The 25,166-nt window shown below is 37.3% G+C and overlaps 1 protein-coding gene across 1 annotated transcript in view; it reads left to right on the top strand.

Annotated features, from left to right (window-relative positions):
* The first annotated feature begins 5,762 nt into the window (after positions 1 to 5,762).
* Positions 5,763 to 25,166, top strand: part of LOC133531863 (uncharacterized) — a 106,576-nt gene continuing 87,172 nt past the window's right edge. The window contains 1 exon segment of the mRNA XM_061870259.1: positions 5,763 to 6,333. Coding sequence (XP_061726243.1) covers positions 6,181 to 6,333 — 153 coding nt within the window. The 5' untranslated portion in view covers positions 5,763 to 6,180.

Raw genomic sequence — 25,166 nt, 5'->3', positions numbered from 1 at the left:
GTAGAACGAGAGCATTACGAGCACGTAAAAATTCAAACAAGTCTGCACACGAGACGCCGTCGTAGTGAAGCGTATGAGATTTCTGTCGTCATTACGACAGGCTTAGTACACGCGTAAAAAACAAAACTTCTGACATAATCAAACAATAAAATAAGTTTTTGGCTAAAATTTCATTTTTGCTACAAGCTTTTATCGCTGACTATACCTTTCTTTCCACAGGAAACTAATCCTCATCGAGACAATTCTAAAAACCCCAAACACAATTAGGTTGCGTTGTTTTATCACAGAGTTCCTGTGGCTACCTTCTGTCTCCATCATCAAATCAGCTCGATGGTACCATAATATTGCATTGTCACCCGACTTACATATATATGTATGCAAAATTCAGCTTCATCGGAAACCGGGAAGTGGGTCAAATTTAACTTGCAAGATTTGATTACAGACCGACACAACGGGACAGGTGAAACTAAATAAAAGCTTCTAAAAATCTTCATCTGACGAGTAAGATCGTAGATACATCCGCCGAAGACATCTGACGCCAGTGACTACTTGATTTCAACTAATGAGATTACGCTGACGCGACGCTTGGTGCCCAGAACCAGAACTCTACGCGTCTCGTACTCGTAACTTTTTTACGATACTCTTACGCTCCGTGTGCTGAGGGCCTTAGATGTAACAGGAATATGATACATTTAGCAGCAGAAGTAACTAAGCTGGCGAGGTGTTCAAAATGAGACCGCCGAATACGTCAACTCGAGCGCGGCTCAGGCCAATATCAACCTTTGACCGTTATGACAGTTTCGCGATGTCATGTGTGTAGATAATTTTGAATATTTTGAAAGGAAGAAAAAATACATTTATTAACATCATGTTATGTACAAACATTTGATAATACTATAAAATAACACAAACACAAATTACTTACCCCCTTATTCATAAAACTTTACGAACCTGATTTAGTTAAATTATGTTTTATCCCTTTCTTACCAATACATAAATCAAAGGGACAGATAAAGACAAACGATTCATAGGTAATCAGGCCAGTAACGCGTTTATAAATGACGCCATTAGACGTTAAACAGGATCCCCACTCAGCATATTGCATATTTTGGCCCCTCGGTTACTTCTGCTGCTGACTGCACTGAATAGTTATTTGTGTTATAAGGGGGCAATGTTGTAGTTTAACCGCTCGTGCTAATATTGATACCCGAGCAAGCGAAAGATTACAAAATTGAACCACGAGCGTAGCGAGTGGTTCGAGAAGTAGAATGTTGAGTGTCGCGAGGGTTAAATAAATTTTGCATCCGAGTGAAACACAACATTTTTCACCACACCAACGCGAGGAAAATACTAACTATGAAATACCAAAAAAAATCAAACCAAAGTAAATCCAAATGAACGTAATAAAAAAAAATATTACACAAAATCATTATCAATTAATTAATTTAAAGTCAATATCTACCAGCTAACATAAGGATACAACTCCAAATTGTCATCAGATTACTTTGCGCCACATGTGGATAAAATGCAACTTTCTCATTAGTTTTTGATCAATCAAGAGGGCCTTTACCAGTTGGTGTGGTGAAAAATATATTCCTATCATAATCATGATCATTCTTTATTGCAACCATGGTACAGTACAGATGTTATACAATATGATATACAATGTCTCACATGGACCCTGCAAGGGCACAGCATATAATATCTTATTATTCATAACTCATAACATATTATCAAAATTATCTACTTATTTAAGAAATTTCCTCTATTATAAGTTCGTAGAATTAGAAAGAAAGTAAGCGATATTGACGTGTCTTTATTTAAAACACTTGAAAAATAAGTCATAGCAAATATGTAACAATTATAAATCATATATGATTATTTACATTCTTTTGCTTTCATAAGTAATATAAACTTAATTTTATAAAGCGTTTTTCAATAATTATCCATAAAAAGACACTTCGAGATTGTTTACATTTTTTCTAACGCTAAAGAAAAAGGAAGTATGGAATCGACCTTTAGTCTTAAGGCTCATTTAGACTGCGCACGAACTCGCATGCGATTTTAGTTACATTGCGTACTATTGAGGTTACATCCAATATAGCCAACCGATCAAATACCGCAATGTAATGAATCTCGCATGCGAGTTCTCGCACGGTCTAAATGAGCCCTTAAGCTGACCACAGACGCACGGAATTTTCATTCGGATTTCGTACGGAATGACAGTGCGTCTGGGCCAACCTTAATCAATGACAACAAAAACTCACTAATTGTAAACAAATATCAAATATAAATCAATCGTGTTTGATTAGTGGTAATTAGTAAGTTATGGTCATGTCGCACCTATATTCCTTATCTTTAGGTATTTCAATAAAAGTAAACATACAATTTGTACATTTTCGGGTAGTTATAACTTAAGAGTAATAATGTATACTAATCTATGGTTATAACATTTATTGGTTAACCAACCAAATACAAAACCGCCTGGATCTGTCACTGAACGACTAACCAACATTATTTGGTCATGTAACGTTTTCATCTACCCTTAACTGGTTAAGGACCCATTTGAGGGTAGATTTGGTTTACATTTATTAAAATACCTAAAGATACTGAGTGAGAATGAGACAAGTATATATTATATCCAGTTTAAACAATGATTAGAGTAGTGAAGTCACAAACACTAAACTCACAATTTTGTATATACACCGAATTAATCGAATGTCTTATGAAATTTATATAATGTTAATATTTCGTTAAGTTTTGTACCGTAAATGTGTGTATGGGTTGCTTTTTGGTATGGGTTGATCTGGGCCCTATTTCTCGGACAGTATTAGACTAATATTATTAGTCTACGACTGGGGCCCGTTTCTCAAACGGTATTAGACTAAAATTATTAGTCCACGGACTGTCAAATCGTATGGGTTACCGTGGCAACACACTAATAATATTAGACTGATACCGTTTGAGGAATGGGCCCTTGTCAAGGCGTATGGGTTACCATGGCAACGCACTAATGATATTAGTCTAATACCGTTCGAAAAATGGGCCCATGTATGATAGAGTAGGGCTTGCATACGGAAGGCGAATTTGCTTGTTCAGTCGCCAAACATGTGATACTTTCAAGCAAAATATACCTACTACAAGAGTCCGTGCAAGGGTATTCCACTCATCCAATCTCTTGGTCCAATGTGCATTGCTTCTCACTCTTTCATGAAGTAAATGTGAGACGCAAGTACACATTGAACCAAGAAATTGGATGGGTTAAATACCACCCTAAGCTAGCTTCGCACTAACTTGAACAGGGCAATGTGAGGGAGAGTCATTATAAGTTACATTTTCATAGAAATTGGATATTAATAATGACATTCCACATTTAATCATGGGAAATGTAGAGTTAGTTTGGTCTGACTCTATGGCGGTTGTCGATAAGGATGGTTTCTGTATGCATTTTTACGGCAGAAATGCCTCATTGCCACCCTTTGCTAATAGCAAAAATATTGAATGGAAACAAATGTTCATAAATATCTCGGCACTTTTTGTCAAGGCGTGCTTATTTAGGTATTTTTGGGCTTTCTGTATAGAGGTTTTTGATGGCGGCTGTTCAAGACTTACAATAATTGAAATGTGCAAAATGTACCCTTGCAAATGTATTTTCACAATTAACCAAATCTTAAAATTAACTAAAGCGAAATAAAGATATTTGTATTTGAAAAAGGACTGAAATGAATGAAATGGAACAAGTATTAAAGTAAGGACGATAAGCACGAATTTAGTACATTGATCCGCCATTTTCTATCTGTCTCACGCGCATAATTACAATGCTGTCTCGCTCGCACAGTAGCATTGACCGCAGCATCGTCGGTGGGACAACAATATAATTACGCGCATGCGATAAAAGTAGGAAATGACAAGTCAATGTGCGAAATTCTTGGTATTTGTCCTTACATAACGTATGATTATTTTTTAAATGAACTTGAACCTGAGGAGACAGATGGTTTCAAATTAATAAAAAAAATATACATTATACGATAGCTGTCATATTACATATACAAATTGCTTGAGCTGTTAAATTCGTAATGTTCAATAGGAAATATGTTATCACGGAAGAATAATCCACTGTTTACTTAACAAGATATAATTATTTATTGAATCGCGTAATAAAACAGATTTGGATATAACAGGTTATTTTATTAATTACCCCTGACTATGGAGTTTGGAATTAAGAGGAGTGGCATCTCTTATGGTAGAACTGTCGCAAGTGTCCAGAGGGCCTACCGCGAACCACGTTCGACGTGTTGCCTCTCTGTCCCACTCGTAAATTCGTACGTAAGTGTGACAGGGAGGCAACACGTCGAACGTGGTTCGCGGTAGCCCCTCTGCTGTCAGCTATAAATAATAGTTCCAAATCTCTCCAGAGTAGCGCTAGAGTAGCTAAGAACCTAGGCGTTATTGACGGAGTGAATTGCGCTGTCTATGGTTTCATTTTTTTGTTCAAGTACTCTAGGTATTGTAGCGCCACCTATTTAAAGTTTTTTGATGACACTTTTTGGTACATGGAGATTTCGTTCCTTATCTCCACTAAAACGTAGTGATTATATGCTCTTTGATCTCCACCTTCCCTGACGGCAATCAAAGAGCATATAATCACTACGTTCTACGGCAATTTATAGTCTATTCCTCATAGTTCTATTACTTCTACTGATGGTTCTATAGAGCAAAGAGCATATAATCACTACGCTATAGAGGGCCATGACCAAAGAGTAAAGTAAGTATAAGTATATGACAATCGTACTGTCGTACAAACGCAAAACGTTGGCGCCAAATGAATATAAAAAAATGTAAAGCTCCTTTCAGACTATGTGCATGAATCGCGTGAGAGACGGCCAGTCCAGACGAGAACAATTTTTCGCCAATCTGATTAAATTGTCTGTTCAAATCAAGCTGTGCAAATGCAAACGCAAATTTTGCTGGCATATTTAGAGCGCTCAAATATCACCATAAATAAAATATTAATGTAAACCAAATTTTTTTCTGATCAAATCGGTCGATTTGATAATCCCATCTAGACTGCCCTTGAAAGCGAGAAAGAGATAGGCGGACCGGACCACGGTTGCGGTTCGGTACGCCCGTCTGTTAGCTTTATTACTTTAAAATCCCAATTTCCAACGCGTCATACGATTCATACGATTGCCAGTTCAGATGGGACAATTCTACTCACATTAGACGCGATAAAATTGTCAATTTAATAGTGTGATGTGGTTGCAAAAACAATTCGCTTGCTGATTGATTCCACTTGATTATTTACGAATAATTATTTAGCGTCGAAACTTATCATTTTTTGCATCCGCACTTCCACACCTATTCATTTCATCGATCACAATCTTACATTACGTGCCATATGTGCCGAGACTTGGCAAGTGTCAGGGACGCAGTTATGCGTTATAGGGAGCAAGCGATATTGCTAGGCACTAGAGCCCGACTATCAAATCACAATTTATATTTGCATCCATAACACAATCAAATTGACAATTTAGTCAGATTGGAAAAAAACTGTCCTGTCTAGAATAATATTATTTGGTTCAATTTATTTGTTTTTGTAGAATGAAACGTAAAAAATATATTGTCTATGGTTTGTATTCATTTGGCTGTATGGTTAATTATCACTGGCAACGATACGAGCGCCATTGTAAATACAAAACAAAATGTCTGTGGTTCGAAGTGACAAATGGAGTCAACACACTATTTTATATAATTGTGATATTTAAAAATACTACTTAATTAATAAATAAATACAGTTAATAATTATAATATAATAAAATTTAACGTTTTAAATATATTTTGTAATTAATTTCGTTTAAAAAACAATAACAGTCAGAAAATTGCTTCAAAAGTTTCCGCGTGTTTCCTTCCCGCGCACATCGTGCTAGGTGGAAGTTGGTCATGGTCGTCCGACAAACGGAAAGCCGCCATGATGGCTTTCTGTAAAGTACGCTCAATATGTAAAGTTTCGTTACGGTTTTTCATTAATTGTGACTGAGTGCGTGCAAAAATTAACCATGGGAACGAACTAGAGTGTGTTAAGTTCAGTTTACGGTCCTTTAGGACCTCCTGGAGGAGCTATAAAGTGTTTTATGAGTGCATTTTTGTGTCGACGCTAGCGTGTTTTGTTCTGTCAACAAAATGTCGAAGCTCTCGTTTAGGGCGAGGGCCCTGGATGCGTCGAAGCCAATGCCGATATATCTCGCCGAGGAGCTTCCGGATTTACCGGACTACTCGGCGATTAATCGTGCAGTACCTCAAATGCCCTCTGGAATGGAAAAAGAGGAGGAATGTGTAAGTATTTTGCGCATTTAGATATCCATTGAAACTACTGTGTGTCGGCCATTATGTTTATGTTGCGTTTTCTTACCGCTAGGGGCGTTTCACTATCAGAAAATATTATTTGTCGAATAAATACTACTTTGTATGATAATGCGGCTTTATATCAAATTATATGTTTTTAGGGATTTAATAAATTAACCTAGAAGAAACTTTACTTCTGTCAGTGAAATACGTCATATAAATACAATATAATTTTGGCGCGTTATCACCACATGGTTGCTATCAGTCATAGGTAATAAAAAACATAATTGTTGATTTCTCGTTCATTTTAGGGCTTAGTAAACCAGTTTTTTGGCATAATCGAGACGAATAGGTGTAGAAATTTCTGGTAAATTGCGATTGCTAACGGATCGGTCTGTCATATGTTATTGTTTACTAACAATAACGTACGCCGGTACGCTATGACAACATGCATTATCAATTATTTTGATTATTCCATTGGTTATATTAAACATATTATTGTGGAAACAACATTGTTTACACATCCGGAGCATAAAATATTTTTCACATTTATTTGCATTTAGTCGTTTTTGTGCTATTGAATATTAAAATCGACAATGCTTGTTAACTTTCAGTTAAATATTTTCAATGGTATTTTTACTGGCATAACCATGACAATATTGAGTTTGGCGAAGATAAAACAATGTTATATTTATATTTTATTAGCACTGAGCCTAACAAAGGTATTCCTTTTAAATCTAAACAAAAGTACTTTTTGAATTGGTGCCACCATTACGTTTTTATCACCGCACCTCCCGCCAAAGAACCAAAGTTCATCCTCACTTTCTCGACACGTGGCAAACCAAGAACAAGCGGGCATCTCGCTCGTTTATTCCCAGAATGTGCAAGTTGTGGAATACCTTCAGAGGTGTTTCCCTTGCGCTATGACATGGGGTTCTTCAAGAAGCAGGTATTTAGGGTTCTCAAAGGTTGGCAACGCATAAGTGGCTCCTCCGATGTTGCTTATGTCCATGGGCGGCGATGACTGCTTCCCATCAGGCGGCTCGTCTGCTCGTTTGCAGCCTATTACATAAAAAAAAAGTAATTTCTAAAATAAAATTAAGGAAGTATATCGTCGGGGATAGTGCAATACCGCGCAACTAGCAAAGTCGTAACAGTTCAAAATTCAAACAATGTGCAAGGTAATTAGACGTTACTGCATTTGTTAGTTAAGCCATATTGCACTATCCCCAACGATATTGTTTTATAAATCTTCATTAAAAGCTATGTAATATATTTATAACTAATTGTAACTCCTTCCTCCTCCTTTGGGTAGCAGAAAACTAAAATATTCAGGTTATAAATAATAATAATTATAAATTAGTTACTTAGATTGTTAGAGTTATTGTCACTGGATGTTGTTAAATTATGAAATCTGTCAATTACCTTGTTGGTAATTATTTTAGTTCATTCGCTTCTAATATTATGTACAAGGACACAGCTGTTTTGTTTTCCTGTTTAAAAGGTAGTTCACATAAATAGTGTTGTTTTATGTAAAACTCCCATAGGTGTAATCTTTACAGTAAATACATTATTAGGTATCTATTTAACATGGCGATATCTGGGTTTCCAAAATATCTTACATTTAGACCAGTGGACAGGTTTATAGATAGGTAGGCTTGTGTCTTCTAACACTCTTAAGACTGTTATGAAGATTTTACCATTTTGATAACTTTATAACATCGTGTTTTTTACTTATATGTTTAAAAACATGTTCTGGTTATAGCTTTGGGAATTTATAAAACATGATGATTGGATATTTTTATTATCTGATATTGTGTGACTTTATCTTCAATTGGGTATTTGCCTGATTGGTCAGATCAGTTCCTTTTGCATTGTCAAATTATTAGACAGTATGGAATTTATATGAAAAACATTACAAGTCACGTCAGAACCAAGTTAGGTACCAAATCTTTAATAAGTCTATTTGAGTTATAGAAATTCCTAAAATACCAGCTGTCTACATTTTTCTAAGTAATGGATACACAAACAGCTAAACTTTCCTGATATCCAATTGTCTCTTTCTGTTAAAAGGGGTCACTCACGTATTTTAACTCATTCACTGCCAGTCAAAAAACGGCATACTACCCCAAAAACCGGTGGTCTATAGCTGCGTACAAAACAACCCGCCCAGCGGGTTGTCTGGCATCTGAACAAAGTTCACGAGCGCCCACCAGGTGGGTTCCCGGCAGTGAAAGTGTTAAGTCGAAAATACTCGACATTTTTCACTCCGTTCCGAGGAGGAACATATTTAATATGTCTGTGTCTCACGGAAGTTTCGTTATTAAAATCTCTCTTTCTGCAATAATAATTTTTAGAGGACTTCAGTGTAATAATGTACCATACAGTAAGTATGGTACATTATTTTGCCAATCCTCAATAAGCTGACCTTAAACAAACATCCTATCTCTTTAAATGACACAGATATATATGTCGGCAGTGAATCATAAGATCAGACAGATAGTAATGTTCCTGTGTAATGTTTTGATAGTAATCACATTAAAACTAATAGCACTGATCCTTTCTCTGCTCCGTTCGGCTAAACATTGCTCCAAGTAATAAGGGTTGGCACAACTTACCGTCCCTTTGCGTGCAAAACCACAGATAAGACAATGACTTGTATTTTGACAACCCTAAATAGCCGAAAGGGATAGTGCCATATATTAGGAAGTTTATTTTCTGTATGGTAGTACTATTACTTATTGTTTGTTAGGTTGCTTTAGATGCCCGAAGGGAATGAGACAAAGATTTTCATGTTTCACGATATGCCTAGGAGTTTCACGATCTGCCTGATCTTACGATCGGCCGCCGACATGCACCTGATACACAGGCTTACTTAGGTATGTAAGCATATATAGTAAACTATAAATAGCTTGTTATCAGTGAGTCATATAATCTGTGAACATTGATACGTCAACAGTTATTACGCGGAGATTGAGTCGCGGCACTATAACCAGTGTACCTACCTAGCTACAGCTAGTTGGTGACGTAATCATCTGTTTGTCATCTAGTCACAACGACAACTAGTCAAAGCTCAGTACATTTTATACTTTAAAAAACCGGACAAGTGCTAGTCGGACTCGCCCACCGAGGGTTCCGTACTTTTTAGTATTTGTTGTTAAAGCGGCAACAGAAATACATCATCTGTGCAAATTTCAACTGTGTAGCTATCATGGTTCATGAGATACAGCCTGGTGACAGACGGACAGACGGACGGACAGCGGAGTCTTAGTAATAGGGTCCCGTTTTACCCTTTGGCTACGGAACCCTAAAAAAGGACCATTAACACTAATCTGACACATATTACTTAAAGTTATCCTTTCTCCATAATATTTTCTACGCGTCAAAGTAAGTTATCTAAATTTGTAGTGTTGCAAAAAAAACTACCTGTATGTTAAATTACGTCATTTTTGCGTCAACGGCATGAAAACTATGGGCCCTGCTTCTAAATAAAAACCCCTCTCCCCCTCCCCATACCCTCCTTCTCACTCTGGCTTCCCTGCGAATATTTAGCGCGCCGCCATTGCTAAATATTTTTTTTTAGCAAATCTCTTAAATAGACAATCTTAAAACCTCACTATCCCGCTTAAACGTGTCTTCTGCTGAATTCAGCTCATGTTTGATTCATATTATTCGTTTCAGACGACAGTAATCATTGGTGAATTTGAATGACCTTCAATCTTATTCATAGGTACTCTGGCCAAATGTACCAATTTAAATGCGACGGATTGCCTAGATTGGGCCGCAGTTAGCTCTACCTAGAACTCGTTTTAGTATCTAGCTAGACTTATTTATCGTATCTTTAGCCAATTGTAAAGCAGGTTTTTTGGACTCGGTGGTCATGAATTTATTAAGATTTACGAACAGCAACAGGTTCGCTCTTATTAGTAATTTTTTTCGTTCCTTTACTTGGCTCAACTCTGTGAATGCTTATCTTTCATTGTCATCATCTTTAGCATTTTGATCGCGTAGTCAGACCAAGCTAAGTTGGCATCGATTTTGATAGCCCAGACGGGGCACGTGTTATTTTAAACGTCAAACTTCTATTAAATTATGACGTTTACTTAACACTTGCACCGTCTTTTTTTAGCCCTAGATAGCCCTATCAAAATCGGTGCCAACTTATCTTAGTCTTACTCTAGATTTTGTGACAATGTGTGGACCTTTATGTTGAATGATGTGGAGTTTCGAGAAGTGCAAGAAGTTGCTATAGTAGACCAAATCATCGTATCTTATGATGGTAAAAGTAAGTTCTTTATTTATTATAAGTATGTACATACTAATTTTCACGCAGGGCAGCCACTTTGTTTGTTTACTAAATAAATGAAAGTAGGGTTACACCTTGTACTATAGTAGAAAACCAAAGCAGGTGCTGAATAGAGAACTGTTTAATATAATAATGTCCTTGAAAAATAGCAACGCAAGCGGTTACGATGGCATTACTACAAAACTATTGAAACTATGTGCTTTTGACATCTGTATTCCCCTTGCTCATGTAATAAACCTGTCATTTGTTGAGGGTGTTTTTCCGAAACAACTGAAAGTCTCTATAGTTAAGCCTTTATTTAAAAAAGGTGACAGGCTTGATCCAGGCAATTATAGACCAATAGCATTAATCCCGATTCTATCAAAAATATTTGAAAAGGCTTTCTACATTCGATTAAAAAATTTTTTAGCAACGTTTGACATACTCTGCCCGGAACAGTTTGGCTTTCGGGAAAACAAGTCTACAACAGATGCTTGTTTCGAATTAGTAAGATACATCACAGAAAACTTAAATAATGATGTTCCAGTAGCGTCGCTTTTCCTAGATATGACAAAAGCATTCGATTTTGTTAATCATTCGACACTTCTCAATAAGCTTGAACATTACGGTATCAGAGGCAGAGCGCTCGACTGGATCAAGAGTTATTTGACAGATAGGATTCAATGTACAGAGATCAGTAGATTTACTGAATCAAATAATGTAATGATCAGGAAAGTATTTAAATCTCAGTACAAACTCAACCTCCGCGGTGTCCCTCAGGGAAGCATTTTGGGCCCACTTCTCTTTATTGTCTATATTAATGACTTACCAAATGCAACTCCTAACAAGGTAATAATGTTTGCAGATGATACGACAATATTGGTGAAATGTGATAATAGGTCGACATTTAATCAAGATGTAAATAATTCTTTAACTGACATTATAAATTGGATGGATATGAACGATTTAAAAATTAATATAAGCAAAACTAAATTTATGCAAATTACTTCTTATAATTCAAATAGTTTACCTGTTACAGCTCAGTACAACAATGATAAAGTAGATGAAGTATCCACTGTCAAGTTTCTAGGATTTACCATAGATAAGCATCTGCACTGGAAAGATCATGTCGAACAAATTTGCAACCGGCTAAACAGATTTGTGTTTGCTCTCCGAAGACTCAGGGACACGGTCTCATTAGGGGCTGCTCTGACGGCTTATCATGGATACGTGTCCTCTGTTCTTCACTACGGGCTAATTCTGTGGGGTAGGTCTGTCAATGTAGAGAGAGTTTTTAAAATACAGAAAAAATGTGTAAGGGCTATTTGTCATGCTAGTCCTGATGATCCTTGTGTTCCCTTATTTGAAAAGCTGCATATTCTTCCCTTACCCTGCTTATACATAAGAGAAATATCTTTATTTGTTAATAACCACCGTGCACTTTTTTCTAAACGTAGTGATGTTATGCATAGGCAGAAAAGGCAGAAATTTGTAAATCTACTTTTTAAACCACGTGGACGTAAAATGATTTATGAAAAAAATGTATATAACATGTGTATATTAATTTATAATAGACTACCTGATGACTTAAAGATACTCAGAGGCAACATATTCAAGCGTAAGTTGACTAGCTGGCTTTTGGACAGATGCTTTTATAGTATTAAGGATTATTTGAATAACTGACTTTGCAATTATTTTTCATTGACATTTTCATATTTTTTACTAATTATTATATTATTCTTTATTCATGTTTGTATTGATTTATGATTTGATGTTAGAATGTGCTCCTCTATAATCTATAATCTTTGCATGTCTGCACGCAGACTGAATACACTGGAACTTTGTTTTTTTTTTTGTACCAATATGATCTGCATGTATATACGTGTATTCTGCGCAAATAAATTCTTTGAATCTTTGAATCTTTTGAGAACAATACAAAATTTATCAGAGATGTGTATGACACTACACCATTATCATCATTATCATGTGCTTAAGGTAGCGTAGGTTCAGAGTTTTTTTTTAATTCGTACCGTGTTTTTAGATCACATTACGTTGCCATAAATTTAATTAGGATATTCTGTAGTGATTTTATCGATTCGAAATCTGATTTTTCGACTTTCTCTAAATAGAAAAAAAAAAGCTAAAAATAAGAAATTTGCACAACTCTCGCTTGACTAGGCGCGACTAAAGGCAACTTGTTCAATTTTTACTATAATTTTGGAACTATAGGTTAGTTATATCTGATAGTTATAGATAGTTAGTCTGGAGTTATTATATCACGGCTAACGTTGAATTGTTTGCATCTAGTGTATTGTCAGTGTTTAGTCGAGTCAGTCGTGACTTAGTTGTGGGTGGGACGACGCCTACTCCACAGTCACGTTTCTTAAGGTTTTTTGTTGAAACCTTCGGTCGTTGGCGGCTCGAACCTACTCTACAACTAGTGAACTATACTGGTAAAAGATAACCGTTTCATAATGAAGATGGGTGAATATTATTGTAATTGGCACCTATTTTGTTTTCTCAATTCTTCTTCTTTTCATCCTGTTACCCCCTGCTGGGGTGTAGGGCTCGAACCACTGACTCCGGTCCCGGGCAGCTTGGGTAACCTCCTCCCACCCCATCCCCAATACACCCAACTCTTGCTCCACGGAACGGCGCCAAGTAGATTTAGGACGACCATGTTTCCGTTATCCGGGTATCTTCCAGGTCAGGGCCACCTTGGATATATATATATTGTTTTCTCGATTAGTTATGGTAAAATAATTAATTGGTGATTTGTTCTTTTGTGTATTGTTGGATATCTAGGGATAGATAGAATACTCTTTATTGGCACAGTAAAAATATACAAAAGAAAATAAACAATTTATTAAATGTACAGGCAGACAATAGGCGCTCTTATTCTGCGGAATATAGGTTTCTTTGGCTTTTATGTTATCTTACTTACTCTCGAGCAAAATGGAATTGCTATTTTTAAATTTGTATTTTATGAAATACAATACAATTTAATACAAAAGAAAACAATATTAGACTTATGTTGATTGTTCAGAATTTCAAATGTTCTCGATATAGTGTTGTTGGATTTACGAGTATTTTCCCTTAACTAAAATATCCTTTATTGTATTTTCTTATACTTGAACGAAACAAATGCTTAAAAACAAATAAAACTGACTCTATTGTTAATAACTAGGGCTTATTTTCCTTTGCCGGAAAGTCCTGTATTATAGTACAAACGGGTAGCTAATAATACTAATTTCATTTCTTCACCAAAGCTATTGTACAGAGTAAAATCAATGTGGGTACAGTCGCCATCAGATACATCGGAGCGGCCGAGGTGCTCAGAAATATCTAAATATGCGCTTTAACGTCTCGATAATAGAGACTTCGTTTAGTTATAGTTCGTGCCATCCACGATGACGAGCAGATTTCTCAAATCTAACCTTTGATAACATGACTACGAGTACGCCTTGTGAATGACACGATCTAGATATTTGTGAACACCTTGGCCGCTCCGATAAATATATTGGGAGTAACAGCATAGGTATATAGCCGGTAGTGTTTTCCTATTTATCGTATCTTCTAGAAGATAGAAATTCGATTGATTGTTTAAACGAATGATATTATCTACTATTGTGACGTTCTATCATACCCCGTTTTTGCTGATTCACTCTATTCGATAAAGCTTTATTACACAGTCAGCACCAGCGTAGCTAGCACATGATTGGCGCGAGAGTATCTCGCGGCGTGATAGACTACCCGTCCCTCTTTAATTATCAAAGTTAGAAAAAGACGGGTAGTCTATCTCGCCGCGAGATACTCCCGCGCCAATCATGTGCTAGGCCTACAGAAGTGACTAAGCGAGCGAAGCGTTCAAAATTATCTGAACATGCTATTCTCTTTACATTAAGTTTGTGTTCAGATCATTTTGAAGACCTCACCCGCTTAGCTTCTGCTACTGAATGTATTTAAGATAGATAGATAAAAAAGTTTATTCGTCTCATTATTACGTGGCTCTATTGGCCGACATTATTAATTTAAAACATAATTTTAAATGTATAAGAAAATAGAAGCATGCGCTAGTCATTGGAACAAACATGCATTGTCTTCAATTCCTAACGAATGCAAAAAGAACAATGTATGAAAATGGGTCGAACGAGTGATGGTGCGAAGAATAGGCGCTGGCGCAGCATAAAGCTGCAGAGACTCAATCCCTCCGCAATTCGAGGAATGTAGGGACGCAGCCGTATCCAATTTCAAATATATACCAGATGTAACGCGAGTGCATACCGCAGGTACCTTGAACATACGTAAAATCGCAATTAAATACGGGTTTTTTTCGGCCAAACCAAAAGTTACGTTTTGCACTATTATTACCGAAATCTGCCAAAACCGAATTTGAAAATTCGGTTGGACACTACCTAAAATACAATCTTGCAAGGTTCGGCAGTTTTTGGCCGAAACCGAAAACACTTCGTCTGCGCGAAGATCCGTGTGCAGAACTCTGCGCTGCTCATACTCGTTGCGTTTTTACTTTACGCCTACGCGACGCCTACGCTTACGATCCATGTGCTGAGGCCCTAAGTTCGTCTCAGTACCTTAATTTCTGTAAATTGTACTTTAGCCTTTACTGAGTGTACTGTTTACAATAAAGTCATTACTTAAGTACTACTACCTTTTCATTGGGGATAGCAGTTTCTTTTTTAATCTAATAATCGAATGTGCGAGCTACAGCAATTAGCTACATACCTACCTAAATGTCGAGTGAGCGCTAAAAACGAAAATTGTCGTACCTAAAACGTAAAGCAATATGTGGCTTTCTATCACAGAAGGGTCCTTATGCTTCAAGTGCAATATGAACGTTTCCATCTGGAATTACAACAGAAATTCTTATGACAAGCCACATATCGTGTTAAAAAGTCACGTTGTAATGGACAATAGCGCCCACATCCCACATATTTAATATTATGATGTATTCTCCTTTTATGTTAAAATGCTCAATGAAACTTATCATAATTAATATCATCAATAATATCATGTAGGCATCAATTAGACGCTCTAACAATATCCGCGAAAATTATAGGTATAGTTAGAGCAAAAAGCACGTGTAGAGAAAAAGCATTGAACACCAGCCAACATAAATTAAATCTTATGCCAACGTCACAAAGACTAATATGTCACTTTTGGTCTAAGCTGACGAGCATTTTTCCAACGATATAAAAGATTTCTGTGATGTAATTAAAATTAATAGTAGGACGACCCTTGAAAGGGAGTAAAGGGACTAACATATTTTTTACAAACGCAATCTCCCTTCTAGCCTATTTAAAAATGCACATCCACAATTGAATTGTTTATGGAGTTACACCCTTTTAAAAGTGAGTAAGTTAGGCGTTACCCTGTTTTATCCTACTTAAAAATGTACATTAACCGTGGAAATATACATAGAGATGTGCCCTTTTTAAAATAAGCGAGTTAGGTGTTACCCTTGCGTTGTAAGTATTTTATTTTGAACTCGCCTGACGTCTCGGGTGACGTGAGATTTACTTATATTGCTATCTATTTACATAAAAGCAATGATAACAGGTACATATCTCAAGTAAACAGCTTTTTTATTGTAAACTGGCGAGGAAAAGGACAAGTAATTGGTAAATTAAAAACGTTTCTTTGGCAAAATGTATGCATTATGGAAAAGCTTATCGCTTTGGTCATTAGAGTCCGAAGGGCTATGCGTTTACTCATTTCCTGTCCTCATTACTTAAAAAAGTAGCCGAGTTGCATTTGCATGTGGTGTTGGAGTGAGAGAGATGATGTTCTTATCCTTTTATTAAAAACAAATCATTATACTGCTCAGTTATTTGTTTATTGCTTTCATAGGTTAATTTAATACAAGTTGTTACATTGTTGTTAATGTTTTTTGTTTTCAAATAGAAAGGGTTCTATTTTCCTTCTCCTTCAATCCCAATCCTCCCTTAAGCCCTCTCCAGGGCTGGGCTGCTTATCAGCGTCTATAGTATTAAATAAATACGCCAATCATATGTAATAAGTAGCTACAATATAGGATTATTCCAAGATTTATTTCCAACATACTTTCTTACTCACTAACTTATTCCGTTTCATATGTCAGCAAACATCACAATCGCTGTGATAACGCAGTGACGCAAGAAAAGAAAAGCTAGGAAACCGGCGTAAGTGTGCCAGTGACGGTGGAATCGGTTACATTACAAAACTATTGTTATCTTCTTGCTGTTACGTTTGTTAAAGATGTACCATGTGCTTCTTTGTAACAAGGTATGGTGCCGATGTGAAAATTACAATTTGAAAAGATTCTATACCCCACATATTTCCCACCCTCGCTAGATAGTTTTATGCACACATATGGGTCGAGCTGTGACATACTTTTCATGACGGGGAAGCGCCCGGGGGATAAGCAACACGGTTACCAGGCAAAGATAGAAACCTTTTACATTCATACAACACAGTACTACGCTTTATGTTGTATATATCGTCTGTGTTCGGCTGCAATACCAAAAAACAAACCCCGCCATGGTTAGGCTTTAGAAGCAATTTTTATATAGCATGTGTCAATCCAACAACAGACGAATCGAATGACTCTACCTGTACCTATATTGTTATCCCTCAAACGGTGTACCTTTATTTGAAGTTCATAAGTGCATTGTAATATGCCTACTTGAATAATAAACTAAATCTTTAATAGTCCGTTTCAAAGAATTAAACATAGTAACACAACCCTCCTTCGGCAGTCGGATAAAAAAAGCGATAGCAGCAACTTCTAAACTTGTTTATTTCGTTTATTGTAGTTCTTTTTTCAGTTTTATACATCAATGACTATTTTTGTGTACATTTGAGTCCATAAAAGAAAATGTTACACCTACATTATTATTTATACAGTATATTCTTGCTAATTACACTAGCGATGAGCGAGTAATTACTAATTATCAATGTTTATTGGCCGTGCGTGAATTGTTACCTCAATAGAACTGACATAACTTTTATCAAGTAATACATTGGGTAGCCCTACACTGGTTCCCCTTCTGTTACCGTGGTCGGGTCGTCTAGTGAATGGAATAAAATACCCAGTATCAGACACATGGAATAATTCCCAAAATAGCGAGTCAGACGAAGGGTGTTATCATGGTAACGGCCGCAGACTCCGGCCCATCCATCTCTGTCGCTCTAACGACGCACCCTTTCGTGGGAGTGAGCGCGAGGTCGTATCATCACGCTATTGAGGATAATACATTGTTTATTAACTTATTTAATGCGCTACTATTATCTTCAATTAAGCCGATCGTCTAATGAAAATTTGCTTGAAATAGTTTATGTAACAGAAAGGTTCATCATTAAAATAAACAAGAAGCTTAAATTTAATACCTGTGTTGTTTTTATGAAGTCTGATCAAGAATGTTTACTAAAAATAGAATAAGCTTAATACACAATTATACATTTTTTGACAAGCAGAAAATTCTGCTAACGAAGTTATCGTATATAATTGAAAATAATCGTTGTTCGAGTCGTGTGGCCTACAGCGTTACCGAGGCAAGTCGCTTTTTCAACAAATTATTAATAAATTTTTATGTGTTGGTTTTCTAGAGGCGAATACTATTTTTAACCCCCGACGCAAAAAGAGGCTGTTATGTTTGGCGCCAATGTCTGTCTGTCTGTGGCATCGTAGCTCTCCAACGAATGGACCGATTTGTATACGGTACGATAGATTCCTTGCGGTAGTTCTTAGCTAGAGTCAGACCAAGATAAGTTGGCAGCAATTTTGATAGCCCAGACGGTGCAAGTGTCAAGTAAAGGTCATAATTTCATAGGAGTTTGACATTTAAAATAACCCATACAGAAATCGTTTCAGCAGTTTGATGAGTATCAGCTCTTTTCCATAATTATGTAAGGCATTTTTGCATGATATAGATTTTTTGGCTTATAAAAAACTCCCTTTTTTTATTCTATAAGTTATTTAAATTTACTAACTTTATTATCACATTATTATTCCAATTCAAATATTCGAATGCAGGTGCAGAAAAGGTAAAAACATTACGCACGAAACCCTGCATAATTTGTCAATTCCATCGCAATTGCCTCGCCAAATCGTCGGTTTTACACCAATCGTATAATGTCACATGTGATTGTACGTGTCAGGGGCTTGCGATGTTCTCGGAATGCGAGAATTGTCGAAAATGATTCGATCTGTTATGGTGTTTGAAAGTTTGAACCAAGTCATCAGTTTTATTGATGGGATAAACGAGTTTTTCTAGAGTTGAGAAGGGTTGCTCCAACTTGGTTCTATCGAAGACATATATCAGTCTCCGGTTCGAAGTTGCGCGACCAGGCGTTTTGTAGGTTTTACTTGGATATTAATCTAATCTTTATATAGAGGTCATTTATCACATATTCATTTATTTTAAATACCTAGTAGGATAGTTTTTCGAAGTACTTTGCCTTATCAGCTTATCACTGTCTCTTACATCACTACAAGTTCGTTAATACATTCTGATCATACAAGTACTAACCTTACTAAAAAACAGCAACACTCTTAGCTGTCCATCGGTGGACCTTATGCCTTTTGCAATAATACTCTTTATTGGCACACCTCAGTAAAAATATACAAGAAAAATAAACAATTGATTAAATAACAGGCGGTCTTATCGCTAAAAAGCGAACTCCTCGAGACAACCAATAATCAGAACACTGACTCTAGAATCTGGAGGCGTCCATATGCTACGTCCGCTCCGCCACGGTAACCATCAGACAAATTGTATGCTTGCCGAAGGCATAAGGGTATCAGAAATTAAGAGGTTATTGAACCCTATCACTTTTAGATAACTTCAAAATCAGGTGGGAAATATATACTCTTTGCGTTAAGGCTTATGAGGCAATCATATAAATATTAACCTTTTTATTGCATTTCTTTTGATCCTGATAAGAAAAAGAAACATCCAATCATTTTTAAAACTCCAGGGCGAAACGGTAGAAAATTACGTTAGAATTAGAAACCTTTTTCGATTACTTCAGTCTAATTCCTCTGAGAGTGGCGAGGCAAGGAATTTCCTCAACGACCTACTACGGTATTGCGTGCATTGGACTTTCAACTTTATTACAGTACACATAGAGTCAATTTTACAAAAAATGTTAGTGTGTTTGCGAAATTTGTTAATCTAAATGAAGCGTTTTCAGATAAGATAACAGGGATGTTAATAAATTCGCCTGCCGATTGTAAGCTATAGTAGGCGCAAACCAAACTGACGATCGGGGTCATATCTCTCTCTCACACCCTACCTTCAACCACGCGAGCTTGAAAGAGAAGTTTACGCCTCCGGTCCTGTTTGGTTACCGTCTGCTTCGAACTGTATAATGAATGATTTACATCACTGCTGAAAGATAATTTAACTAGTCAAAAGAATTTAAGCCTTGTATATAGTAATTAAGTTCCAAGTTTAAGTGGCAGAATTGCGCGTTCGCGTTAATTGGCCCTGCCATTCAAATATGGAATGTAGTAGCAGAACAGAAGGTTTATTTCAACAAGTGCGCTCTACGATCGTGTACATGTGCTTCGGATCCCAAAGGTCGCAGTTACCCTGGTCACCATGAGCCTTACACTATGTTAGTAATAGTATTAATACAAATAAAGGGCTAGTTTAATAGGCCATTTAGGGTTTACTTTACATTGGACATTTGATACCGTTAGTATTGACAACCAAATGATCTTGAACCCTAAATGGCAGAACAATTGCAGTACGTGACTGTACGACGCAGGAATTCCTGCCATTTCATCTAAAATTATAAGCATAAAGTTTGTAGTTTCATTCGCAAATTCGACCTTATTCTTACAGATTATATCGATTTTCACATGACAAGAGTCGATATGGTTCTCATATCGACTCTTGTCATGTATTCTATCTATCTATTAACAACTCAAAGTGTTACGCGGGAAATCGTTTTTAACGTGATCGCATTAAGCTGGTTATAGTTTATTGTACAACAATGACATACCTATTTGCTCAGTTGGACATGCACAAAGTGCTCGCATGTTTTTTAATAACCTACTTCTGATAACGTGACAACGCTCCGCAGAAATAAGTCAAGTTCAATGAAATTGATAACGACTTATATCTTTCGTTTCCGCCGTCATCTGACTGCGTTCAGTTCACGCGCACATTCAAACTAAAAGGTCTGCCAGAGATAGTTCTGAATTGCAGTAAGCTGCAGAGTTAAGTGACCCCCCTGCATGGAAATTTGTTTGCAAGGGGGGTCACTTAACTCTGCAACTTACTGTACACTAACGTCAATTAAAATAAACGTTGCTAAAACACCTGCATACTATTAACAGAATGGAACTTTGGGGCTACTTTGTCCTAAATCTGAAATACACGATTAGGTGAGTCCACATAAAGCGAACAGCGTCGCGAGGAAATTTCCTCGCGCGGCAAATGGTCAATGTAGACGTGCCTCGGCCGGGGCACGTCTACATGAGCCGTATGCCGCGCTAGTGAATTTCCTCGCCTGTTCGCTCAGTGTGGACCCGTCTATTACCTACAAAATCACGAGTACTGTTGCGCAAAGAGGTAAACAGAGCTGTCAGAGACACACTTCTTTCACGTCATATTGTCACTATTGTCAGGTGCCAACATATATTATTTATTATAAAATCGGTGTATTCCTATCTGTGCCCGCCCCACGTGACCATCGCCATACAAGAGGCGGGCACAGATGGGAATGATTTGTATGTAGCGCCTATGGGAGTACTCCATAAAATCGGTATTTTATAATCTCCATACTCGTCGCTTTAAGGGCACTCTTAACCTGGCTGGGTATGTGACTTAATCGGAAAAAGTCCGTAAAGGTATGTCAAATTAACTTCAAAAATAAAACTATATATCTTTAAATAATTGCCTATTTGACTAATAAGTTTAGTTAGATGTTGTATCTCTATAACAGTCCACCATTATTATCTTACTGTTCTTTGGTAAGAACAAATACCAACCATAAACGAGACGAATGTATGACACACAGTCCTATTTATGCAAAATAGGTACCTACATCCACTGTATGTCTAACAAATTAGTAACATCATTATAGTTTTTCCCTATAGGGAGCGTGCATGAACTGTAAACGGCAGCACAGAAGCCGTCTATTCATTGGCGTGAATTATGTCATGTTTCTGTTTTTAGATTTAGGCCACTAGATGGCAGACCCTACTATGCGAAATAGAGCCAGCGTTTAGTGTAGGGAGCGCACTTGCTTAGTGCTTAGAAGCGTGAATTGTTTTCTCCTTCGATTTAGGGGACCTACCGCGAACAATGAAGTTCGCAATTTGCGGGCATCTTGCTCTTTTACTCCAATTAAGGCGTAATTAGAGTGACAGAGAAAGATACCCGCAATTAGCGAACTTCGTTATTCACGGTAACCCTTCAGAGCCCCTAGTGTAAATTTATTCGATTTCGAAACGTGACGTACGCGTTTGCGTTAAGTCTCATTTAGTATGGGACACAGCGCGCCAAGCGGAACGTTTTGGAAACTCAAAATCCCATACAAAATGAGACTTAACGCAAACGCGTACGTCATGTTACGCCATCGAATAAATTTACACTAGGGGTACAGGTCACGAGATGGCAGACCCTCCAACACGCACGGTCTCTATACGTTTATCATTGAGTCTCAATTCTCTCAAACTGTAAAATGATGCAACTTTGTCATAGAGTAGTAACAACTATGTCGGTATTTTACGATTACCTACTAATAAACCTACACAATACAATATGACTGAACAGCTCTAATTATGTGTCTGTATACGTCTTGAACAAACACATATAGGCACACAATACCAGACTAAGACAAATACAGTCAGCAACAAACATCAACACAGCGAGCAGCAAACATTATCTATTGTCAAGATAAACCAAGAATGTTCGTTCTTTGCTAACTGTACAACTGCCGAGTATCGCAATATTTATTCTTATAAAATTTACAAATAAATATTTGTATAATTCTTTATGTAAATATATCCATTGGAAGTCATTTAGATAGCGATATTATCAACGTCAACGAAAAATTTTCTCGTCGTGCTAACAACACTACTGTACTAACCATGTGTAGACCTTATGTATTGGCAGTAAAGTTCACGATATGTCAGTTAACTGTGTGGACGATTGTAGGTACATTTATAATACTAGCTAGAATTGAGCAAACGGAAAAAACGCGTAGGACGCTTGCACTGAGAAGTATTTGTTGATAGACTTGCCCGATGTGAGGTAAGGTCAATTCGGCCAAGTCAGTCTGCGGTAAATTCAGTACATGAGCGCTTTTTTTTCCAACATTAATACACTATTGTTATCTATCTTTATCGACAAAGCAGTGATTGCTTTTAGTTTCGGCAGTCAAATGTGTGCTCTGTATTGCCTATGGATGAAAAAAAAAAAAATGAAAAATGCGCTCGTGTACGGAATTTCACAAAAACGGATTTGGCCGCATTGACCTATTATGGCCGCATTGATATATGATGTATGGAAGTAGTGAACTGGTCATTCGTAAACCTTATTTTAACGAGATCATCATCATCTCGGCCGAAAGACGTTCACTACTGGACGAAGGCCTGCCCCAAGGATTTCCACAACGTACGGTTATTTGCTGCCCTCAACCAACGGTTTCCCGCGACTTTAACCAAATCGTCGACGAAACAAGATAAGTTCTTCATATTATTAATTATGTGTGATGTTTATAGTAGGGACTGTGCACGATGAATGGGCTGTGCTCTGAGGAATTGTTTGACATGATGCCAACGGCCACTTTCTATCACCGCACCGCTCGCCGTCGGCAGGGAGTTCACCCTCACACCTTAGAACCTAAATGGTCGCGTACTGTGCGGTTCAAGAGGAATTTCCTCCCGCGGACGCTCCGGCTGTGAAATGAGCTCCCTTCCGAGGTTTTCCCGAGGGTCTACAGTATGGGGTTCTTCAAAAAAGAAGTGTACAGGTTTTTAAAGGGTCGGCAACGCGCATGTAACACCTCTGGAGTTGCAGGCGTCCATAGGCTGCGGTGACTGCTTACCATCAGGCAGGCCGTATGCTTGTTTGCCACCGTCGTGGTATTAAAAAAAAAACGTTGGAGGGTCTGCTTAAATCGGAAACTTCACATTTACATTTTGCACCAGTATAAAAGGGGATCTTGTACTGCCCCCTTACAGTTCATACACGCTTCCTATAGACTCGAGAGACTCGTTTATAAAGCAGAGAGAAAAGGAGAAATCGAGTAAAGAAGCTTTAGGCACTTATGTTTCTATGTATTTACCACACACGGGTGCTAAAAAATTAAGGCGTTCTTTCATAATACTTAAAATCGTTTTTGCAGTTCTTGTTTTTTCATTATATCTGTTATTTTGGCACACGTTGCCGCGAGGATGACGCCTAGACGACCTAACGCCGCCGGCGTCTATAATAAAAGCAACGCTTTTGTAAACTGTTGGGATTTACCCAAAACGTGAGTCCACGCGGAAAGCACCCACTCACCAAACATGCAACACAATTCCGAAACGACTTAACTCCATTAATATTTCAACTACACACTACTTTTTTAAACGCTTTGCTGAAATATAAGCCGAATGCATTGAAAATAAAACTTTTAAAAGAGAAGCTTATGTGGAAAACGCGTGTGGAATGCTGTAGAGGATTCGGTGCGGTCAGCGTGAATTGTAGCTATGACATCTGTGCTATGGACGTGACAGTTGACATTTGACATTGATGACCGGGTATGAAGGCCTAGTGCGATGGTTTTTTTAAATTCATTGTTTATAATAACCTTTGCCTGAAACTGAAAGTCGAACTCGTGATAGGGGATGACTTCAGACATGTTAATTATTTATGTACTTCATACTCTAGCATTAAAAATATTAGTAAAGCTGATTGTTCACTCGCCATCATATATATAGGAGCGGCCAAGGCGCTCACAAATATCTGAACACGCCTCTATTGTCAAGGCGTTAGAGTGCATGCTCAGATATTTTGAGCACCTCGGCCGCTCCGATATATCTGATGACAACTGTTCATATCTTAGTTGAAGGTCACATCACGCACACCTAAACTTGATTGTTAAGGGAATTCATTAAAATCATGGTCCCCAAGCAGGTACTCTACTCATACCTTTATAAGATTTTAACGCACGAGGTGACCTACGTGGCAAAAGAAATAGAATCTCGGGGTTCGCTTTCATCGCGTGACATACAAATAATTAAATGCCAACAATAAATAACCTTATGATTAGGTGCATAGAGTTGTTAGTTAAACACAGGGACTTCTGTAGCCGAAGAGAGGAAAGATAAAGATTCCCGAGAGCCAGAAACATATTTTTGCAAATGAGCAAAAGCGAAGGTCTCCTTTTAAACTTGAGCAAAAATTCTATCGTATGTCCGGATGTTCTCCTTCCCATTTCTCGACCAATTCTCGTGAAACTTGGTAAACAGTTTCGATAATTTTAGTTTTTTTTGTGATTCAGTTTTTGATTTCGCGAGGTCCACAGCTAACAGAGCCAC

The sequence above is a fragment of the Cydia pomonella genome, chromosome 26 (assembly GCF_033807575.1).
Source record: "Cydia pomonella isolate Wapato2018A chromosome 26, ilCydPomo1, whole genome shotgun sequence".
NCBI classification, from domain to species: domain Eukaryota; kingdom Metazoa; phylum Arthropoda; class Insecta; order Lepidoptera; family Tortricidae; genus Cydia; species Cydia pomonella.
This window is presented reverse-complemented; position numbering and strand designations above follow the sequence as displayed.